Raw genomic sequence first — 17,570 nt, 5'->3', positions numbered from 1 at the left:
TATCCAGACACAAGTATATATCATATCCCCTCCATGAGCTATTCTTCCCTCCACAGTCTATCACACTGCATAAATCAAAGGTGTATGACGTCGTTGAATTTTTTATGTAATCTAATTCAATTCCCCCATATCTCTTTAAACACTGATCTTGTGATGTTGTTTTGGACCTTTTGTCATTTTTCAAATTACCTCCATTGTTTATGCCAAATATCATGATAAGTATAATTGCAGTTATAACCCCTAGGGCCCACAGAACCTTCCAATTCCCACACAGCTTCATCTCTGTGGAAAGAAACACTTATGCCTATTGGCTAAATTCAAAAAACACTCTTAAACTTAATACTTGATAAAAAGTAGGAGTATAGTGAAAGAAATAAAACGATAATACTTATACAAAATTGAAAGGAAGTAACACGATAATAATAGTAAAAACTAAAACTTAGATGACATTCACAATGAATAAACCGTAATTGTGATGTTCAGGTCCCTGAACACTTCTGTCAGGATTCCCAGCACTTTGTGGAAATCCAATTTATCCAAGCCACACCCCAGCCGGGGAGTGGATACACTTGTTATGTTTTCTTTCTCACACCACTCTCTCATACATCTGAGGCTGTGGGTAAAATTCTCATATGTTGGTAAATCAGTACAATTTTGTTTTGTTATTAAATGAAAAATCAATCTGCCGTCGTCCTCGTGGGTAACTGCACATTCACCTGTGTGTTTGTTCTGTCTTACAACCTTTTGTGTACCGTACTTCGCTTTGAATTGTACGGCTATACCTGCTCCATAGGCACAATCTGCACTCACACAGTGTGCTAGGGGTTCTGTTGCTGGGCTGGAAAAAATGTCACCTTTTTTATGCACAATTTTACAGAGTGTTTGTTGACTTTGTTGTTGGTGTTGTGCGAGTGTTACCACTGATATTTCACTTCCTGTTTGTTCTCTCTGTATTCCAGCTGATTCACTTTCACTTTCAACACTCTCCCTCTCTTGGACCTGAGTCCTCAGGTCCACACCAGTTTCCGTGAGAGACCTGCTGGGAGAATCACATGGAACACAAGAAGAGAGATGGAACCAGGTGTCGCCTTTCCCTTGCAGCTTTACACAATGTGACGTCCTAGCGGTGACTCTCAGCGGTTTGGACCACCTTGGCTCGTTCCACTTTCTCCTGAACACCTTGACTCTCACCCAGTCAGCTGTGCCAACAGTTTGGTCACTAGCATCAGCAGCAGTGTTGGTAGCCTGGTAGGAAAAATGTTTAATCAGAGCAGTTAGTTTGTCAAAGTAAGCGGCATGTGTTAGTGGCAGGATGGGATCCTGCACCAGGGCATTCCTTGGACCTGGAAACTGACGACCTGTAAGCAATTCAAATGGGGTGAAACCAGTAATCCTGTTAACAGAAGAGCGGATAGACATTAATGCAATTGGTAATGCATCCAACCAGGTTAGTTTTGTTTGCGCGCAAACCTTGGCCAATTTTAGTTTCAATGTCAGGTTCATTCTTTCCACTTTGCCCTGGCTTTGTGGGTGGTAAACCGCACCAAAGCTGTGTGTCAAACCTAGGGCCTGCTCCACCTGTCTGAGATGTTCATTTTTGAAATGACTGCCATTGTCAGATCTGACACGTCTGGGGAAACCATGGTTAGGAATGTAATGATTAATGAGACATTTAATCACAGCTGTGCTATCCTCTCTCCCCACCGGATAAGCCTCCGGCCAGGAAGTAAAACAGTCAACAATGACTAAGACATACTGTTTGCCTCTCACCTTCGATCCCATGTCAGTAAAGTCAATCACAATTTCATCACCAGGCCCGGTAGATATTGGAAATGACCCTCTCTGCGGCTTAACGGTTGGCTTAATGTTATGTTCACAGCAAACCTCACATGATCTGGTGTAGTTTGTTACCATAGATGTTAAAAAAGGATGCCACCAATGTTGCAGATCGCGGAGCATCTGCTTGTCAGACACATGGCCAGGTGTGTGTACTTGTTTCAGCAATGATTCACAAAGTGACATTGGCATGGCAGGTCTACCGTCTGGGGCCTGCCATAGGCCGTCAGCAGATCTGACAGCACCATGGTCCCTCCACGTATTTTTCTCATTAGGTGCAGAAGCAGCCTGCTCTTTTATTAGATATTCGCGAGTGAAACGCGGTAAAATGTCTGATTTTGTTCTATCCGATGTTACAAGAAATTGTGCGGCTGTGTACCCGGCAGCATTTTTGGCAGCGCAATCAGCAGCATCGTTACCACGAGCAATAACTGAATTTGCTTTTGCATGACCCTGGCATTTTACCACAGCCACCTCTTCTGGCAGCAACAGAGCCTGCAATAGGTCTCTGGCCTCGCTAGCGTGAGTTATAGGCCGGCCTGTTGTTGTCAAAAACCCACATCTCAGCCAAACTGGCAGCTCAACATGTACAGCACCAATCACATATGCAGAATCACTAAAAATGGTCACCCTTTGTTCACCAGCGTAGTGCAAGGCTTTAATCACAGCTATCATTTCTGCTCTCTGTGCTGACTGTTTACCCTCCAATTTGCCACTTACTCTTATCACAAAATCATTTTCAACCTGTTCAACAACTGCAAAACCTGCCTTCAATGTGCCATCTGCTGCTCTGAAACAACAACCATCTGTAAACAGTGTGATTACCGGTGGGGGAGTTGTCAATGGTACCGCGAACAAACCATCTCTCAATTTATTTGCTTTTTCAGTCAATGGTATACAATCATGTGGCTCACCCTCAGTGATTAGATCTGCCATGTTAACTCCCTCATGCACATACGTAATGTTGGGGCTTGCCAAAATCTTTGCCAACTTCCGCTGCCTTAAGGGAGAGAAAGTAAAAGCAGTTGAATTTACAAATGACATTACAGAGTGCGTGGTTAATACTGTTAGTGCATGGCCCATGACAATGTGTGATGTTTTTGTTATCAATTTCGCAAGTCCCGCTGCGTAGCGTGCACATGCTGGTTGTCTTTGTTCAATTGGGTCCAATAAAACACTGCTGTACATCAAAACCTTCCTACCACCTGGCGACTTCTGGTATAACACCCCGTGTGCACTGTTTTGTGTTTCAGATACATCTAAGGCTACGTTCATACTGCAGTCTGAAACGACCCAATTCTGATTTTTTTGCCCCTGTGCGACCTGTATCTGATCTTTTCATGACAGTCTGAACGACACAGATCCGATCTTTTCAAATGTGACCCAGGCCACTTGGGTATGTGGTCCTGAATCCGATACGTATCCGATCTTTTGAAATGCGACCTTCGTCTGAACGGCCAGGCCACATGGATCCGACCCGTACGTCACTGATACGCTACAAACGTCATAATTCTGCATTGAAGTAGGCAAGAACGATAAGATAAACAACAACCATGGCCGACATTGCTAACACTGCTCCACATCATTACATTTTGGCCGTATGGGTGCACACACGTTATATGATTTCACATATAACAGCGTTCTCCAAATATATTAATATATAGCATATTATTATAATGCTGCGAATAATATGTGAAGTAGCAGCTTTCAATAAATATTTTTATAATGCGTTTATAAATCCAACAACCCCTGTGACCGGTCGACACGTCCATAAGAGGTTTCTATGTTTATAAACCATTGCCTCTTTGTTTCTACATTTAAAAGACAAAGCTGGCAATTCTGGCTATACTTTCGTTCTTTTAATAATTTCTTTATTTTATTTATAAATCACTCTGGGTTATCTGATTTATCTATTTGGCTTGTGTTTTGTTTCCGTGCACTTGAGGCATTTTGCACATTTGTTCTGCACTTTGTTACTTCTAACCTTATTTTATAAAAAAATTGTATTTATAATAAACGTAAATTCTGATCTAATTTAAGTCTGTAAATTTTGGATTGCTTTTCGTTGTATCGATGTTGCGCTATTGCGTGCTGGCCATGCTTGCGCATGCAATTTAGCCGAACGGGCTAGGTGCTCTGCGTCTCATATTTAGGAGTTCATCAAACTAAACATTAAAAAAACGGATGTTTTTCAACGGGTATAAGTTTTTAAAATGTATTTAAAACAGACTGGTTATTTTGTCAAAAGTTAAACTACAAAACAGCTAAACCGTTTCTTTAAATTTCGGTGCTGAAATGGAAAATATCTGCACCAAACCTATATTTATGCCTGACACGACTGTCTTTCTTGTTATTTAATATTAAGTTCGGTGTTCACTTTCAAATGATAGCAAAGAGATTCCTGAAATAAATAATATCATCAGGTCTTTCTGTATCTAAAGTGAATACTGTACAGAGATGATCAAAGTCAAAGCAAGGAAGCAGGTATTTCTATGCTAAATAATAATGCAAAGTGTCTATAAAATCATTAATTTCAGTGTTTTTCTTGTTATAAATTAACGTTTAATGAATTGTATATAAAGCTTAGTTTTTATCATTTACAGTAACAAACACAAATTATTTGTCATTTCTCATTTGTCGTTTTTTTTTGGTCATGACTGCTTTGACGCCCTAAATCTCCAAATTAAATAAAAACACTGAATTGTAGCCGGAGTTTCCAAGGCAGGATCCCCTTTGTTATTTTTTTAGGTGTAGTTATCAAAATGTTTTTTGTGTGATGTTCTGTAGCTCGTGGCTTTAAAATGGTATGGGGAATAATTAAACAAATGTTACCTTTCATTTTACATAAAAAACAGAAGATTGTAATTGTGCTGGCTCCGTTGGGAAAATAACTTTAATATTGCAAAAAGAGCTCCACTGTTGACTACACCGTTGTTGACATCCATGTTTAACGTTAGCTTACAAGTGACGTCCTTGACCGTGGAGTACTTTTATGCGCATGCGGGTCACTTCTGGGTCATTTCACGTTCACACAGGAGATCACAAAAGGTCGCATTTTATTGGAAATGTGAACGGCCTTGCAAAAAAATCTAATTTTTTCAAAAAATCGGAATTGAGCATTAAGCCCTGCAGTATGAACGTAGCCTAAGATGAACGGCTTGGCGTAGTCTGCACAATTCAGATGGGCTGCCTGTGACAGTTGTGCTTTCAATGAAATGAAGGCCAGCTCTGCCTCTGGGGTCCACAGTAACTCTGCTTTCAGGTTTTTCATGCCCTGCTCTCTCACTAACTCCCTTAAAGGTGCAGTAGCTGACACATACGTTGGTATATACTGTCTACTGAAGCCTGTAAGGCCTAGAAATGATAACATATCTTTAACAGTTTCTGGCCTTGGGTGAGAAATGATGCTCTGTCTCTGTTGTGGGGTTAATGTTGAACCCTGCGCTGTTACCATTCTGCCCATAAAGGTGACACATGGTCTGCAAACTTGCAGCTTGTCCCTGCTCACCTTGAAACCCGATATGTATAGCTGTTTCAAAACCAATTTGGTAGCTTCCATGCACGTTTCCATGGACGTGGTTGCCAATAGCAGGTCATCAACATACATAATCAATACACATCCTTCAGGTAGTTCACATTTGGTCAATTCTTTTTGCAACACCTGATTGAAAATGCCTGGTGACAAAATGAACCCCATAGGTAAACGATTATAGGTGTATTGGCGCCCCCTGTAGGTGAAAGCAAAACATGGTTTACATTCATCAGCAATGGGTATGCAGAAAAAGGCATTAGCCAAGTCAATGCATGTAAACCATTGATGTGCAGGCGACAAATTGGACAGGGCCACATATGGGTTTGGTACATTCAGTGTTCCTGTCTCCACCAAAGTGTTTATAGCTCTGAGATCATGTACTAACCTATATTTGTTTGAGCCGGGTTTTGGTACAGGAAAAATTGGGGTGTTCCATTCAGAATTGGTTGGAGTTAAAACTTGTTTGCTCAATAAACCCTCTACTGTTGGCCTCACTCCCTCCTCTGCGTCTGGTTTATTTCTGTATTGGGGTACCCACACTGGTTCTGTGGTAGACAATTTAAATGAAACTGAAGTGATGTTACAAAAGCCTACATCAGTTGGGCCCTGAGACCATATGTCACGTGGCATGCTTTCAATCATTTTTTCCGTTCCCTCACCGTCTGTGTTTTCCCTACCATGACTTCTGGCTAGTGTGGGATTTTTATGTTGTTTTATTAATCTTGCTAATTGCTAAAAGTGTTAAAGTTACAAAGATGTCCAAATAAGGACTGTGGAAATTGATTTTGTTCCATTTTTATATTTCCTTAATTGATCATTTTATTCTATAAACATTGTGTGTTTTATATATGCACTGAGCTATTATGTAGAAATGAGGTGTTTATGTTTGAGAGTGGAGAGTTACCAGTTTTTGTGTGTGTGCTGCAAGGAGGAATTTAGGAATTTACGCCTGGCATTGATCAAGATAAGAGAGAGGCCTGAGGGGGAAAGCAAACAGGCGACTATGTCATTAACTAATGCCTTAATGTTCACAGGATAAAATATGCAATGTATTTCTTACTTAATCAGTATTAATCATTGAATAATTGATGTAGTAAATATAAGATGTTGTCTTTGATAAATGTGTATTAACCAATGAAATGAAGGTTGCATACAGAATAACTTAATGGGGGCAGGGCAGCTCAACCTTGAAGAACAGAATCTCCTGTGTGTGTGTGTGTGTGTGTGTGTGTGTGTGTGTGTGTGTTTCTTTCCTAACAGATGGTTTTTAATAATAATTAAAGTGTTTGCTTAGAGGTAGTATTGCAGTAAAAGATTTAATATGTGTTTATCTATCTAAAGAATTTAATGTGTGCCATGTTCATATAACCAATTTTACAAATAATGAAATGATGTCATGATATTGAAATATGTTTTACATAATAATCACTTTCATCTTACAGCTTATGTTTTTTATAAATGAATGTTTTATTAATGATTTGTTTCTAAGAAAGCATTATAACATGCTATTCAAAGTGGAGGAGTACTGGAGAAGAACTGCAGGGCTCCCAGGGATGAAAGGAGAACAGATTGTTTTTTCTTTGTCTATGTGTGTCCATCTTTGCCTACAGGCTAAAATTGGGTGTGGTGATGGAGTCAGATGGACGAGGGGAACGGCCTTTGTGGGTGGAGATTTTCTGAAGAAACATCGACGTCACATATTTTATAAATAAGCATGTTACTTCCTGAGCTGGTTGTTCGCTACTTGAGAGGACCCAGCGCTGTTAAACTTTTTCAATCTGATCAATAAATATTTGAACTTAGATATTCGTATCTTGTGCCTTTCCTCTAAATTATGAACATGCAAATGGACGCCTTAAAGTCCAACAATTGGTGACCCCGACGTTTTGTGGAGGGAAAGGAGAGAGTGAGAGGAAGGAGGGTTTCACATTGAAGAAACCAGAGTAAGGGAGGGCTCCATTTCAACACAAAAGACCGGTCTTCTAAAATAGAGGTAAGCAGAAACCTGTTATATCAAATTCTGCTATTGGACATATACCAAATTACTTGTGTTGATAAGGAGATCCGAACTGAATTACAAATTTACATTTATTGCAAAATTGATCAGAGTGAAAAACTTTTTGAAATTTTTGAATTTTGATATTAAATATAAGGTTGAGGATTCCTTTAACGCATTAGGCGTTATAAAATACCGACTCGGTTGTAGCCGTAAGGAGTGAGAGGCTCTTGGATGAAAGGTCCATAAATACTGTTAATGGCGGTGTAAGTTAACAGAATAAAATATAAGGTTGAGGATTCCTTTAACGCATTAGGCGTTATAAAATACCGACTCGGTTGTAGCCGTAAGGAGTGAGAGGCTCTTGGATGAAAGGTCCATAAATACTGTTAATGGCGGTGTAAGTTAACAGAATTAAATATAAGGTTGAGGATTCCTTTAATACATTAGGTGTTATAAAATACCGACTCGGTTGTAGCCGTAGGGGGTGTACAGCAGCCCGTGAGGTGTAAGGCCTACGAATACTGGAAAAGAAAATTGACGTCTTACTGTTATTGTTGTGGTTTTGTCTGAGAAATTGTATTGTAATAGTATTTGTACCGTGTATTGAACGTTGATATATATTATGGCTGAATTTCAGAAAGAGTGTGATGAATATGTGTGTTCACCGGTGTATGTGCCATGGCAAAAAATAATTCAATTAATGATGGCCCAAACTGATCCTAAAGATGTTAAGAAAAGACAGAAAGAGGTTGCATTAGTTAGGGGAAGTTGACAGTGGTGCAGCTGCAAAGCCAAAGGAAGTTAAACAGGGAAACAGTCAGCCAGACTCAAGTATGACACCTACGGCTCCTCCTGCAGCTCCACCCCCAGTGAAATAGATCTACCCCTCCTTGCACACACCTAATCCTTATGAGAAAGCCAAAGCCAAAATGAAACAGCCTGTTTTTCAAATCAATAGTGGTGAATTAAATGTAGATGCAGATTTTATTTGTGTGAAAATGTAGTGTGTCTGTGATATAATGAGTCTGTTAAAACCATAAATGGGATTAAGCAAAATCTAGCAGAAAGACTGAGGCGAAGCTTTGAAAGAAAAACAACAAATTAGAGAAAAGAGTAGAGACCAAGTTATTAAATGTGGAAATAAAGATGAACAATTAAAAAAAGGACAGAAAATTGTTAAAAGGTGAATGAAACAGATAGATTGTATAAAGGAAAAAAGATTTAACAAAATGAAGAGGAGTCTTCATCTGATGATGGAAGGTGGTCACAAGATAAATTTTATTTTTAAATTGAAAGGCAATATTTTGCATGGGTCAAGCTGAAACCTTGTGGGCTGATTATTCCCATCCTTTGACATTCAAGAAAGTGAATAAAAGCTGGCAATGAAAAGACAGTGGCAAAAACTGTGTGTGACATCAAAGTGTTGGAGTTGCAAAGAGAGAAGTAACTCATAAACTGGACTGAGAACACATTCTATTTGAATGGGACTATACTTGAACTCAAGCGGTGAAGGGGGCACTGCATATGGTCAGAGACATTTACAAGGATGAAACACCAAAAAGACTGAGTGGAATCCAGAAAGACTCACAAAGACAATACTGTTCTTGGAGGCAAGAGAAACTGGACAATATTTCACTGGACACTGAACTTTTTCATCTTCATACGGGCCTTTGAATGAAAAAGGGGAAAGAGTAAACAGCCGTTCAATGTTTATTAAAGACCTTGTTACTATAGGGACACAGACAATCTTTATGAGAAAATCAGCTAGACAAATTTAAAGGCTGATAAAGAACTTTGTTGTTAGGTGTGACTACCTGTCCTGAAATCAAATCAGACTCCTATTAATTTGACAGGAAGAAATGCATAATTGAATTTGGTATATACAGAGGAAGTCAGAACTCCACTGATGGTACTGAGCTAAAAAGTAAAAATATATGGCATAGAACAGCTATGGCAGAAAGGATATTAAAATAGATAAAAGAAATAAATTGAAAAAGAAAAAAGAACACCATAGAACACTATACACGGTAAACAAGAAAAGCTGTGACAATAGAAAAATAACTGATTAATGTAACAAACTTTGTATTTAAGGAAATTGCCAGCCCAGACATCATATATGTGCATGAAGGTGTTCACATGGCAGATCTAATCACTGAGGGTGAGCCAAATGTTGGATACCATTGACTGATATACAAATTGTTATTATTGTAATTAATTATAATTGTTATACCATTGACTGAAAAAGCAAATATATTGAGAGATGGTTTGTTCGCGGTACCACTGACAACTCCCCCACCGTTAATCACACTGTTTACAGATGGTTGTTGGTTCAGAGCAGCAGATGACACATTGAAGGCAGGCTTTGCTGTGGTTGAGCAAGTTGAGGGTGATTTTGTAACACGACTGAGTGGTAGATTGAAAGGTAAACGGTCAGCACAGAGAGCTGAAATGACAGCTGTTATCAAAGCCTTGCACTACACTGGTGAAGAGAGGGTGATTGTTTATAGTGAATCTGCATATGTGATTGGTGCAGTATATATGGAACTGCCATATGGCAGATAGGTGGGTTTGAAACCAGGAAAGGCCGGCCTATAGTAAATGCTAGCAAAGCCTGACACATACTACAGGCTGTGAAGGTACCTAATGAAGTGGCTGTTGTCAACTGCCTAATAAACCACTTATATCCCCAACCATGGTTTCCCAAGACAAAGTTAGATCTGACATATTGACAAACACGTACTGGAATTGACATATAGTTTCGGGGCTGCTTATCACCCCAATGTTAGAGCAAAGATGAAATAATGAACCTGACTTTGACATTAAAACTTGACTTGACAAAATCTGTGCACAGACAAAAATAACATGGCTTGAGGCATTATCAATTGCATTAATGTCTATTCGTTATTCTGTTAACAGGATTTCTGGTTTCACAACCTTTGAATTGCTTACAGGTCGTCAGTTTCCGGGTCCGAGGAATGCCCTGGTGAAGGACCCTATCATGCCACTAACTAATGATGTTTATTTCTACAGACTAACTGCTATGATTAAACATTTTTCTTGCCAGGCTACCAAAAAAAAAAAAACGACATTGTGAGAACGACCCAGATGTTAAAAATGAAGATTGGGTTTCTAACAGACATAGGTGTGGACCTGAGGACTCAGGTCCAAGAGAGGGAAAGTGTTGAAAGTGAAAGTGAATCAGCTGGAATACAGAGAGGACAAACAGGAAGTGGTAACACATCAGTGGTAACACTCACACAACACCAACAACAAAGTCAACAAACACTCTGTAAAATTGTGCATAAAAAAGGTGACATTTTTTCTAGCCCAGCAACAGAACCCCTAGCACACTGTGTGAGCACAGATTGTGCCTATGGAGCAGGTATAGCCGTACAATTCAAAGCGAAGTACGGTACACAAAAGGTTGTAAGACAGAACAAACACACAGGTGAATGTGCAGTTACCCATGAGGACGACGGCAGATTGATTTTTCATTTAATAACAAAACAAAATTGTACTGATTTACCAACATATGAGAATTTTACCTACAGCCTCAGATGTATGAGAGAGTGGTGTGAGAAAGAAAACATAACAAGTGTATCCACTCCCCGGCTGGGGTGTGGCCTGGATAAATTGGATTTCCACAAAGTGCTGGAAATCCTGACAGAAGTGTTTAGAGACCTGAATATCACAATTACCATATATTCATTATAACCTGGGTAACTATTGACCTTTGAATTTTGATCTTTGAATTTCTTAAGTTTCTTATACAATTCTACAGTATTAATTTCATATTTCATTTTTCTTTTCCTTTTTGAATTTACGATTGTTATTTGAGTATTAGCCAATAGGCATAAGTGTATTTTTTCCACAGAGATGAAGCTATATGTAAATTGGAAGGTTCTGTGGGCCCTAAGAGTTATAACTGCAATTATAGTCACCATAATATTTGGCATAAACAATGGAGATCCCTGTGTAACAGACTGATAGTGTCTGCAATAGAGAAAAAAGAGAATAGTCCACCCCCATATAGCATGCCCCTATTAGGCCTACAGAACCTGGACGAGGAGGAGGAAGAAAATGTGTGACCTCTTTCAGAGGTCAAGAGAGGGAATTGTGGGATTTTTATGTTGTTTTATTAATCTTGCTAATTGCTAAAAGTGTTAAAGTTACAAAGATGTCCAAATAAGGACTGTGGAAATTGATTTTGTTCCATTTTTATATTTCCTTAATTGATCATTTTATTCTATAAACATTGTGTGTTTTATATATGCACTGAGCTATTATGTAGAAATGAGGTGTTTATGTTTGAGAGTGGAGAGTTACCAGTTTTTGTGTGTGTGCTGCAAGGAGGAATTTAGGAATTTACGCCTGGCATTGATCAAGATAAGAGAGAGGCCTGGGGGGGAAAGCAAACAGGCGACTATGTCATTAACTAATGCCTTAATGTTCACAGGATAAAATATGCAATGTATTTCTTACTTAATCAGTATTAATCATTGAATAATTGATGTAGTAAATATAAGATGTTGTCTTTGATAAATGTGTATTAACCAATGAAATGAGGGTTGCATACAGAATAACTTAATGGGGGCAGGGCAGCTCAACCTTGAAGAACAGAATCTCCTGTGTGTGTGTGTGTGTGTGTGTGTGTGTGTGTGTGTGTGTGTGTGTGTGTGTGTGTGTGTGTGTGTGTGTGTGTGTGTTTCTTTCCTAACAGATGGTTTTTAATAATAATTAAAGTGTTTGCTTAGAAGTAGTATTGCAGTAAAAGATTTAATATGTGTTTATCTATCTAAAGAAGTTAATGTGTGCCTTATTCATATAACCAATTTTACAAATAATGAAATGATGTCATGATATTGAAATATGTTTTACATAATAATCACTTTCATCTTACAGCTTATGTTTTTTATAAATGAATGTTTTATTAATGATTTGTTTCTAAGAAAGCATTATAACATGCTATTCAAAGTGGAGGAGTACTGGAGAAGAACTGCAGGGCTCCCAGGGATGAGAGGAGAACAGATTGTTTTTTCTTTGTCTATGTGTGTCCATCTTTGCCTACAGGCTAAAATTGGGTGTGGTGATGGAGTCAGATGGACGAGGGGAACGGCCTTTGTGGGTGGAGATTTTCTGAAGAAACATCGACGTCACATATTTTATAAATAAGCATGTTACTTCCTGAGCTGGTTGTTCGCTACTTGAGAGGACCCAGCGCTGTTAAACTTTTTCAATCTGATCAATAAATATTTGAACTTAGATATTCGTATCTTGTGCCTTTCCTCTAAATTATGAACATGCAAATGGACGCCTTAAAGTCCAACACTAGTTGCTCATGTTTTAGGATGGCTACATCCTCAGTCTGTTGTTTGATCCAATACACCTCATGACTGTGTGAATACAACACCCCAGTTATATTTGTTTTCTGCCAATCGGTTACAGTGAGTAGTCTTTTAACCATGCTGCCTAACTCTCTAGCTTCATGATTAGGATGTAATGCCAGTGAAATGTGAGGTGCAGCTGTGTCAGACATTCTGTACCATTCTTTTTGTTCTTCTGATAAGACAATTGGGGCTGCCACACCCTGTTGGCCCACAAATATGCCATCACCCACCAACCTCCACTTGGTTCCCTCAATGGTCTGAAAAAGTTCCTCATAAGTTGTGTTATCAAATCTGTCATAAAACATAGTACAATGCAATGGATCTATGGGTGGTAGAAATAGGGCTATGTCGTTTATCCATGGCTTATATGTGTTGTAAAGGGTCACTACACTGCTACTGGACATCTCATCTTCCCAATCTGTCTCCAGTTCTGCCCAATAAATGTCAACTAACTCTTTATACTTTCCCCCCACCAACATCCATTGATTTCCTGTCTCTGTTGACCCCAACGAACAATTTATAGTATTTCCATCCGGAAATCCAACTATGACACCATCAGGTGAACACAGTATACTGGCCCCTAATTTTATTAGCAAGTCTCTGCCCAGTAAAGGAATGGGTGCGTTGGAGGAGTACAGAAATGAATGCGAGACAGATTGATTAGCAATTGTTGTTGGTAAATGTTTAGTTAATGGCCACTTTTCAATTTCACCAGAGAAACCCATCACACTCACTGTTTTAGTACTTAGATCTTTTGACTGTATGGTGCCTCTTATTACAGTGGAGTATGTAGCTCCAGTATCCACTAGAGCTTTGAGTGGTGTATCGTTTACCACTATGTCCATGAGGGGCTCAGCCATTCCCCTCATGGTGGTTCTCTGTGTGCCCCGTCATTCCTCTGCACCATCACCATGACCCCATGATGGGTGCACAGGCGCCATTAAATCAGGTGATGATGAGTTGTGTGGTGCTGGTGGTCCCCTGGCAAAACCACCATTTCCACGCCCGCCACCTCCTCTATTGGGACCCCATCCCCTTGCATTTGGTGCGTTAAGTGGATACCTTACACCGGAATATTGGGGCTGTGGCACAACTTGAGGGCATCTACGGGCCCAATGACCTTCCTGTCCGCACACATAACATATACTAGCTCCATAGCCGCCGTATCCTCCCCTGTTTACGCTACCCCTACCTCTGGGAGCCCCTCTATACTGTTGATACCCTCCCCAGGGATTCCCTGAATATGGTGGGCTTATATATGGATCTGGTGGGGCATACTGGTTTGGATACTGGTTGGGTCTTTGCCCATTCGGGGGACCTGAAGTGGTGGGTGGTTGGGCTTGTTGTGTCATCTGTTTCTTTTTGTTAGTGGCCTGTTTTGCTTGCTCCAATTGTAATTTAAGTAGGTCATTTTTCAATTTATCAACCTCAGCCAACTCTTTATTAGATTTATCTAAGGCCTTTTCTATGTAAAATATCAAATGTCTCTCCCATAGTTCATTAGAAGCTGACGGGATGTCTGGACTATTTTCCATGGTTTGTTTGACTCCAGCTGGTGCACCTGCCATTACAGCTGACCTGAATATGTCCCTGGTGACTGGGTTATTTAACCCATTTTCTTCTGTTAATTGTTCCCATTCAGCATTGCATCTGAAATAATAAGCCGCTCCTGTCTCATCTGGTTTAATTTTGAATTTAATGTTTTGGTACACTGTTGGTGGAGTGGGAAACTGGGCCCTAAGCGCCTTACCGATGTCTGTACTCACCGTACTATACAATGCTTCGTTATCTGTCAATGTCAAATTGGCATTTTCTTCAAAATCCTGTACTTGAGCTTTACTTAAAATTTGCCCTAACAGACATCTGATATCACCCACGGCCAAAACTACACCATGACTCAATGTAATTAATCTATTTAACCATCTCCCTCCACCACTAGTGATCGGTGGTAGTTTGCTCATTATAGCAGTGAGATCACTATGTGTCCAGGGTTGATATTTTTTAGTTCCTTTGTGCACCACTATGGGAAACTGTGTACCATCTACCCTATCTTGGTCTGGTTCTCCGAAAAGTTGTGAGGTGGCCGTTGGAAGTGGTGCTGGCTCTGTGTTTAACAACTTGCTCTTCAGTGATTGAGATGCTACCCACTGATAAACTTGATGCTTCCGCTCACTTCCTGTGTCTGGTCTCTCTGCATTTAGTTGGCCCTGTGACTCGTGATCAGAAAGTGGGTGGTAGTTCATGCCTGATCTAGTGCCTGACCTCTCAAGGAACATTTCACCTTGCATTGAGACTCTCAGAGGTTCTTTTGAATGTATCAGGCTGTGCTTATTACGGTCATGCTCTAACACTATTTTCTTTAGTTGTTTAACTTCTCTTTTCATCCCTTCCATCCTTTTATGTTCTTTGCTATGTCTTAACTCTGTTGATGTTTCTGAAGCGTGACTACAAACACTCGCTGCTTTAGAATGTGTGCCGTGTTCAATCTGTTCACTGGCTTCAGAGCGGTTATCTAACTCTTCCTCATTCTCTTGGCTGAGACTAACAAGTGTGTCACCCTCCGGGCCCCCACATGCTCCATGCGTAACATTTACATCACCCCCACTGGGCGGGAGTATCACTGGTGTCTTTGGTGAATATGGTTGCAGTAAATCAATAGGTTTTTCAACAACCATAGACTTTCTGGGAGAAGACATAAACTCTCCCTGTTTCATAACAGTTTGTCTTAGTTTATACAATTCATGTTTTATTTCTTTCAGTTCTTCACTCTCCTCTACATCTAAATGACCGCTATTAATTTGAAAAACAGGCTGTTGCATTGGGGCTTTGGCTTTCTCATAAGGAGGAGGTGTGAGCAAAGAGGGGTAGATCGATTTCACTGGGGGTGGAGCTGGAGGAGGAGCCGTAGGTGTCACACTTGAGTCTAGCTGACTGTTTCCTTGTTCAACTTCCTGTTGCTTTGCAGCTGCACCACTGTAAACTTCCCCTTTTCTATTTGATTTAATAGCCTGCATGGCAGCAGCAACCAGAGCCAATCTTGTCCAAATTCTCAAATCTTTCTCTAAGCTTGTTACATTTGGCCCTTTACCAAACCACTTTTTTCCTTCTGCTTCTACAATCTTAATTTTGTTTACCAATCTATGTTCCATGGCAAAAAGAATAGGCGTGAGAGGAACTCTCTTTTTCTCCTCTGCCTCCCAACAGTTTTCTTCTCTCAACGTGTTCCACGCTAATGCGACCTCTCTTTGTCTTTTCTTAACATCTTTAGGATCAGTTTGGGCCAACATTAATTTGATTATCTTTTGCCATTGCGAATACACCGGTAAACACACATATTCATCACACTCTTTCTGAAATTCAGCCATAATATATATCAACGTTCAATACACGGTACAAATACTATTACAATACAATTTCTCAGACAAAACCACAACAATAACAGTAAGACGTCAATTTTCTTTTCCAGTATTCGTAGGCCTTACACCTCACGGGCTGCTGTACACCCCCTACGGCTACAACCGAGTCGGTATTTTATAACACCTAATGTATTAAAGGAATCCTCAACCTTATATTTAATTCTGTTAACTTACACCGCCATTAACAGTATTTATGGACCTTTCATCCAAGAGCCTCTCACTCCTTACGGCTACAACCGAGTCGGTATTTTATAACGCCTAATGCGTTAAAGGAATCCTCAACCTTATATTTAATTCTGTTAACTTACACCGCCATTAACAGTATTTATGGACCTTTCATCCAAGAGCCTCTCACTCCTTACGGCTACAACCGAGTCGGTATTTTATAACGCCTAATGCGTTAAAGGAATCCTCAACCTTATATTTAATATCAAAATTCAAAAATTTCAAAAAGTTTTTCACTCTGATCAATTTTGCAATAAATGTAAATTTGTAATTCAGTTCGGATCTCCTTATCAACACAAGTAATTTGGTATATCCAAAAAGCAGAATTTGATAAAACAGGCTTCTGCTTACCTTGGTTTAGTAGAGCGCTCTCTTTTTGTGTTGAAATGGAGCCCTCCCTTACTCTGGTTTCTTCAATGTGAAACCCTCCTTCCTCTCACTCTCTCCTTTCCCTCCACAAAACGTCGGTGGTCACCAATTGTTGGACTTTAAGGCGTCCATTTGCATGTTCATAATTTAGAGGAAAGGCAAAAGATACAAATATCTAAGTTCAAATATTTATTGATCAGATATGAAAAAGTTTAACAGCGCGCTGGATCGTTTCAAGGCCACAAGCGGCAAGCAACGAATGCACAGCATTTTGGAAAACATTTATTTAAAGAGTATATGACGTCGTCTTTCTTCTTAAAGTCTCCACCCACAAAGGCTGCTCTCCCTCGTGAATCTGACTCCTTTACCACACCCAATTTCAGCCTGTAGGCAAAGATGGACACACATAGACAAAGAAAAAACAAACTGTTCTCCTCTCATCCCTGGGAGCCCTGCAGTTCTTCTCTAGTACTCCTCCAATTCACATAGCATTGTTATAATGCTTTCTTAAAAACAAATCATTAATAAAACATTCATTTATAAAAAACATAAGCTGTAAGATGAAAGTGATTATTATGTAAAACATATTTCAATATCATGACATCATTTCATTATTCGTAAAATTGGTTATATGAATAAGGCACACATTAACTTCTTTAGATAGATAAACACATATTAAATCTTTTACTGCAATACTCCTTCTAAGCAAACACTTTAATCATTATTAAAAACCATCTGTTATGAAAGAAAACACACACACACAGACACACAGGAGATTCTGTTCTTCAAGGTTGAGCTGCCCTGCC

The 17,570-nt window shown here is 39.6% G+C and overlaps 1 protein-coding gene across 1 annotated transcript; it reads right to left on the bottom strand.

The window, feature by feature from the left end:
• Positions 1-420: 420 nt before the first annotated feature.
• On the bottom strand, positions 421-16,663 carry LOC135767337 (uncharacterized). Its single transcript, XM_073815123.1, has 3 exons — positions 13,647-16,663; positions 4,981-6,057; positions 421-3,095 (listed from the first exon to the last, which is right to left on the bottom strand). The coding sequence occupies exons 1-3, from the start codon at positions 16,117-16,119 to the stop codon at positions 451-453; spliced, it is 6,195 nt and encodes a 2,064-aa protein (XP_073671224.1). The 5' UTR covers positions 16,120-16,663; the 3' UTR covers positions 421-450.
• Between the last annotated feature and the right edge of the window lie 907 nt (positions 16,664-17,570).

Source organism: Paramisgurnus dabryanus, chromosome 6 (genome assembly GCF_030506205.2).
Source record: "Paramisgurnus dabryanus chromosome 6, PD_genome_1.1, whole genome shotgun sequence".
In the NCBI taxonomy this organism is placed as follows: domain Eukaryota; kingdom Metazoa; phylum Chordata; class Actinopteri; order Cypriniformes; family Cobitidae; genus Paramisgurnus; species Paramisgurnus dabryanus.
The sequence above is the reverse complement of the archived record's forward strand: the minus strand, read 5'-3'. Positions and strand labels throughout refer to the sequence as shown.

What these genes read in the sequence shown, in the direction of transcription:
- LOC135767337 (XM_073815123.1), bottom strand. Translation starts at nt 16,119, where the DNA reads ATGGCTGAATTTCAGAAAGAGTGTGATGAATATGTGTGTTTACCGGTG. An exon ending in TGGTGATGGTGCAGAGGAAT is followed by an intron (nt 6,058 to 13,646) that starts GACGGGGCACAC and finishes ATCCCACACTAG; the next exon opens with CCAGAAGTCATGGTAGGGAA. An exon ending in CGCCAAGCCGTTCATCTTAG is followed by an intron (nt 3,096 to 4,980) that starts GCTACGTTCATA and finishes ACGTAGCCTTAG; the next exon opens with ATGTATCTGAAACACAAAAC.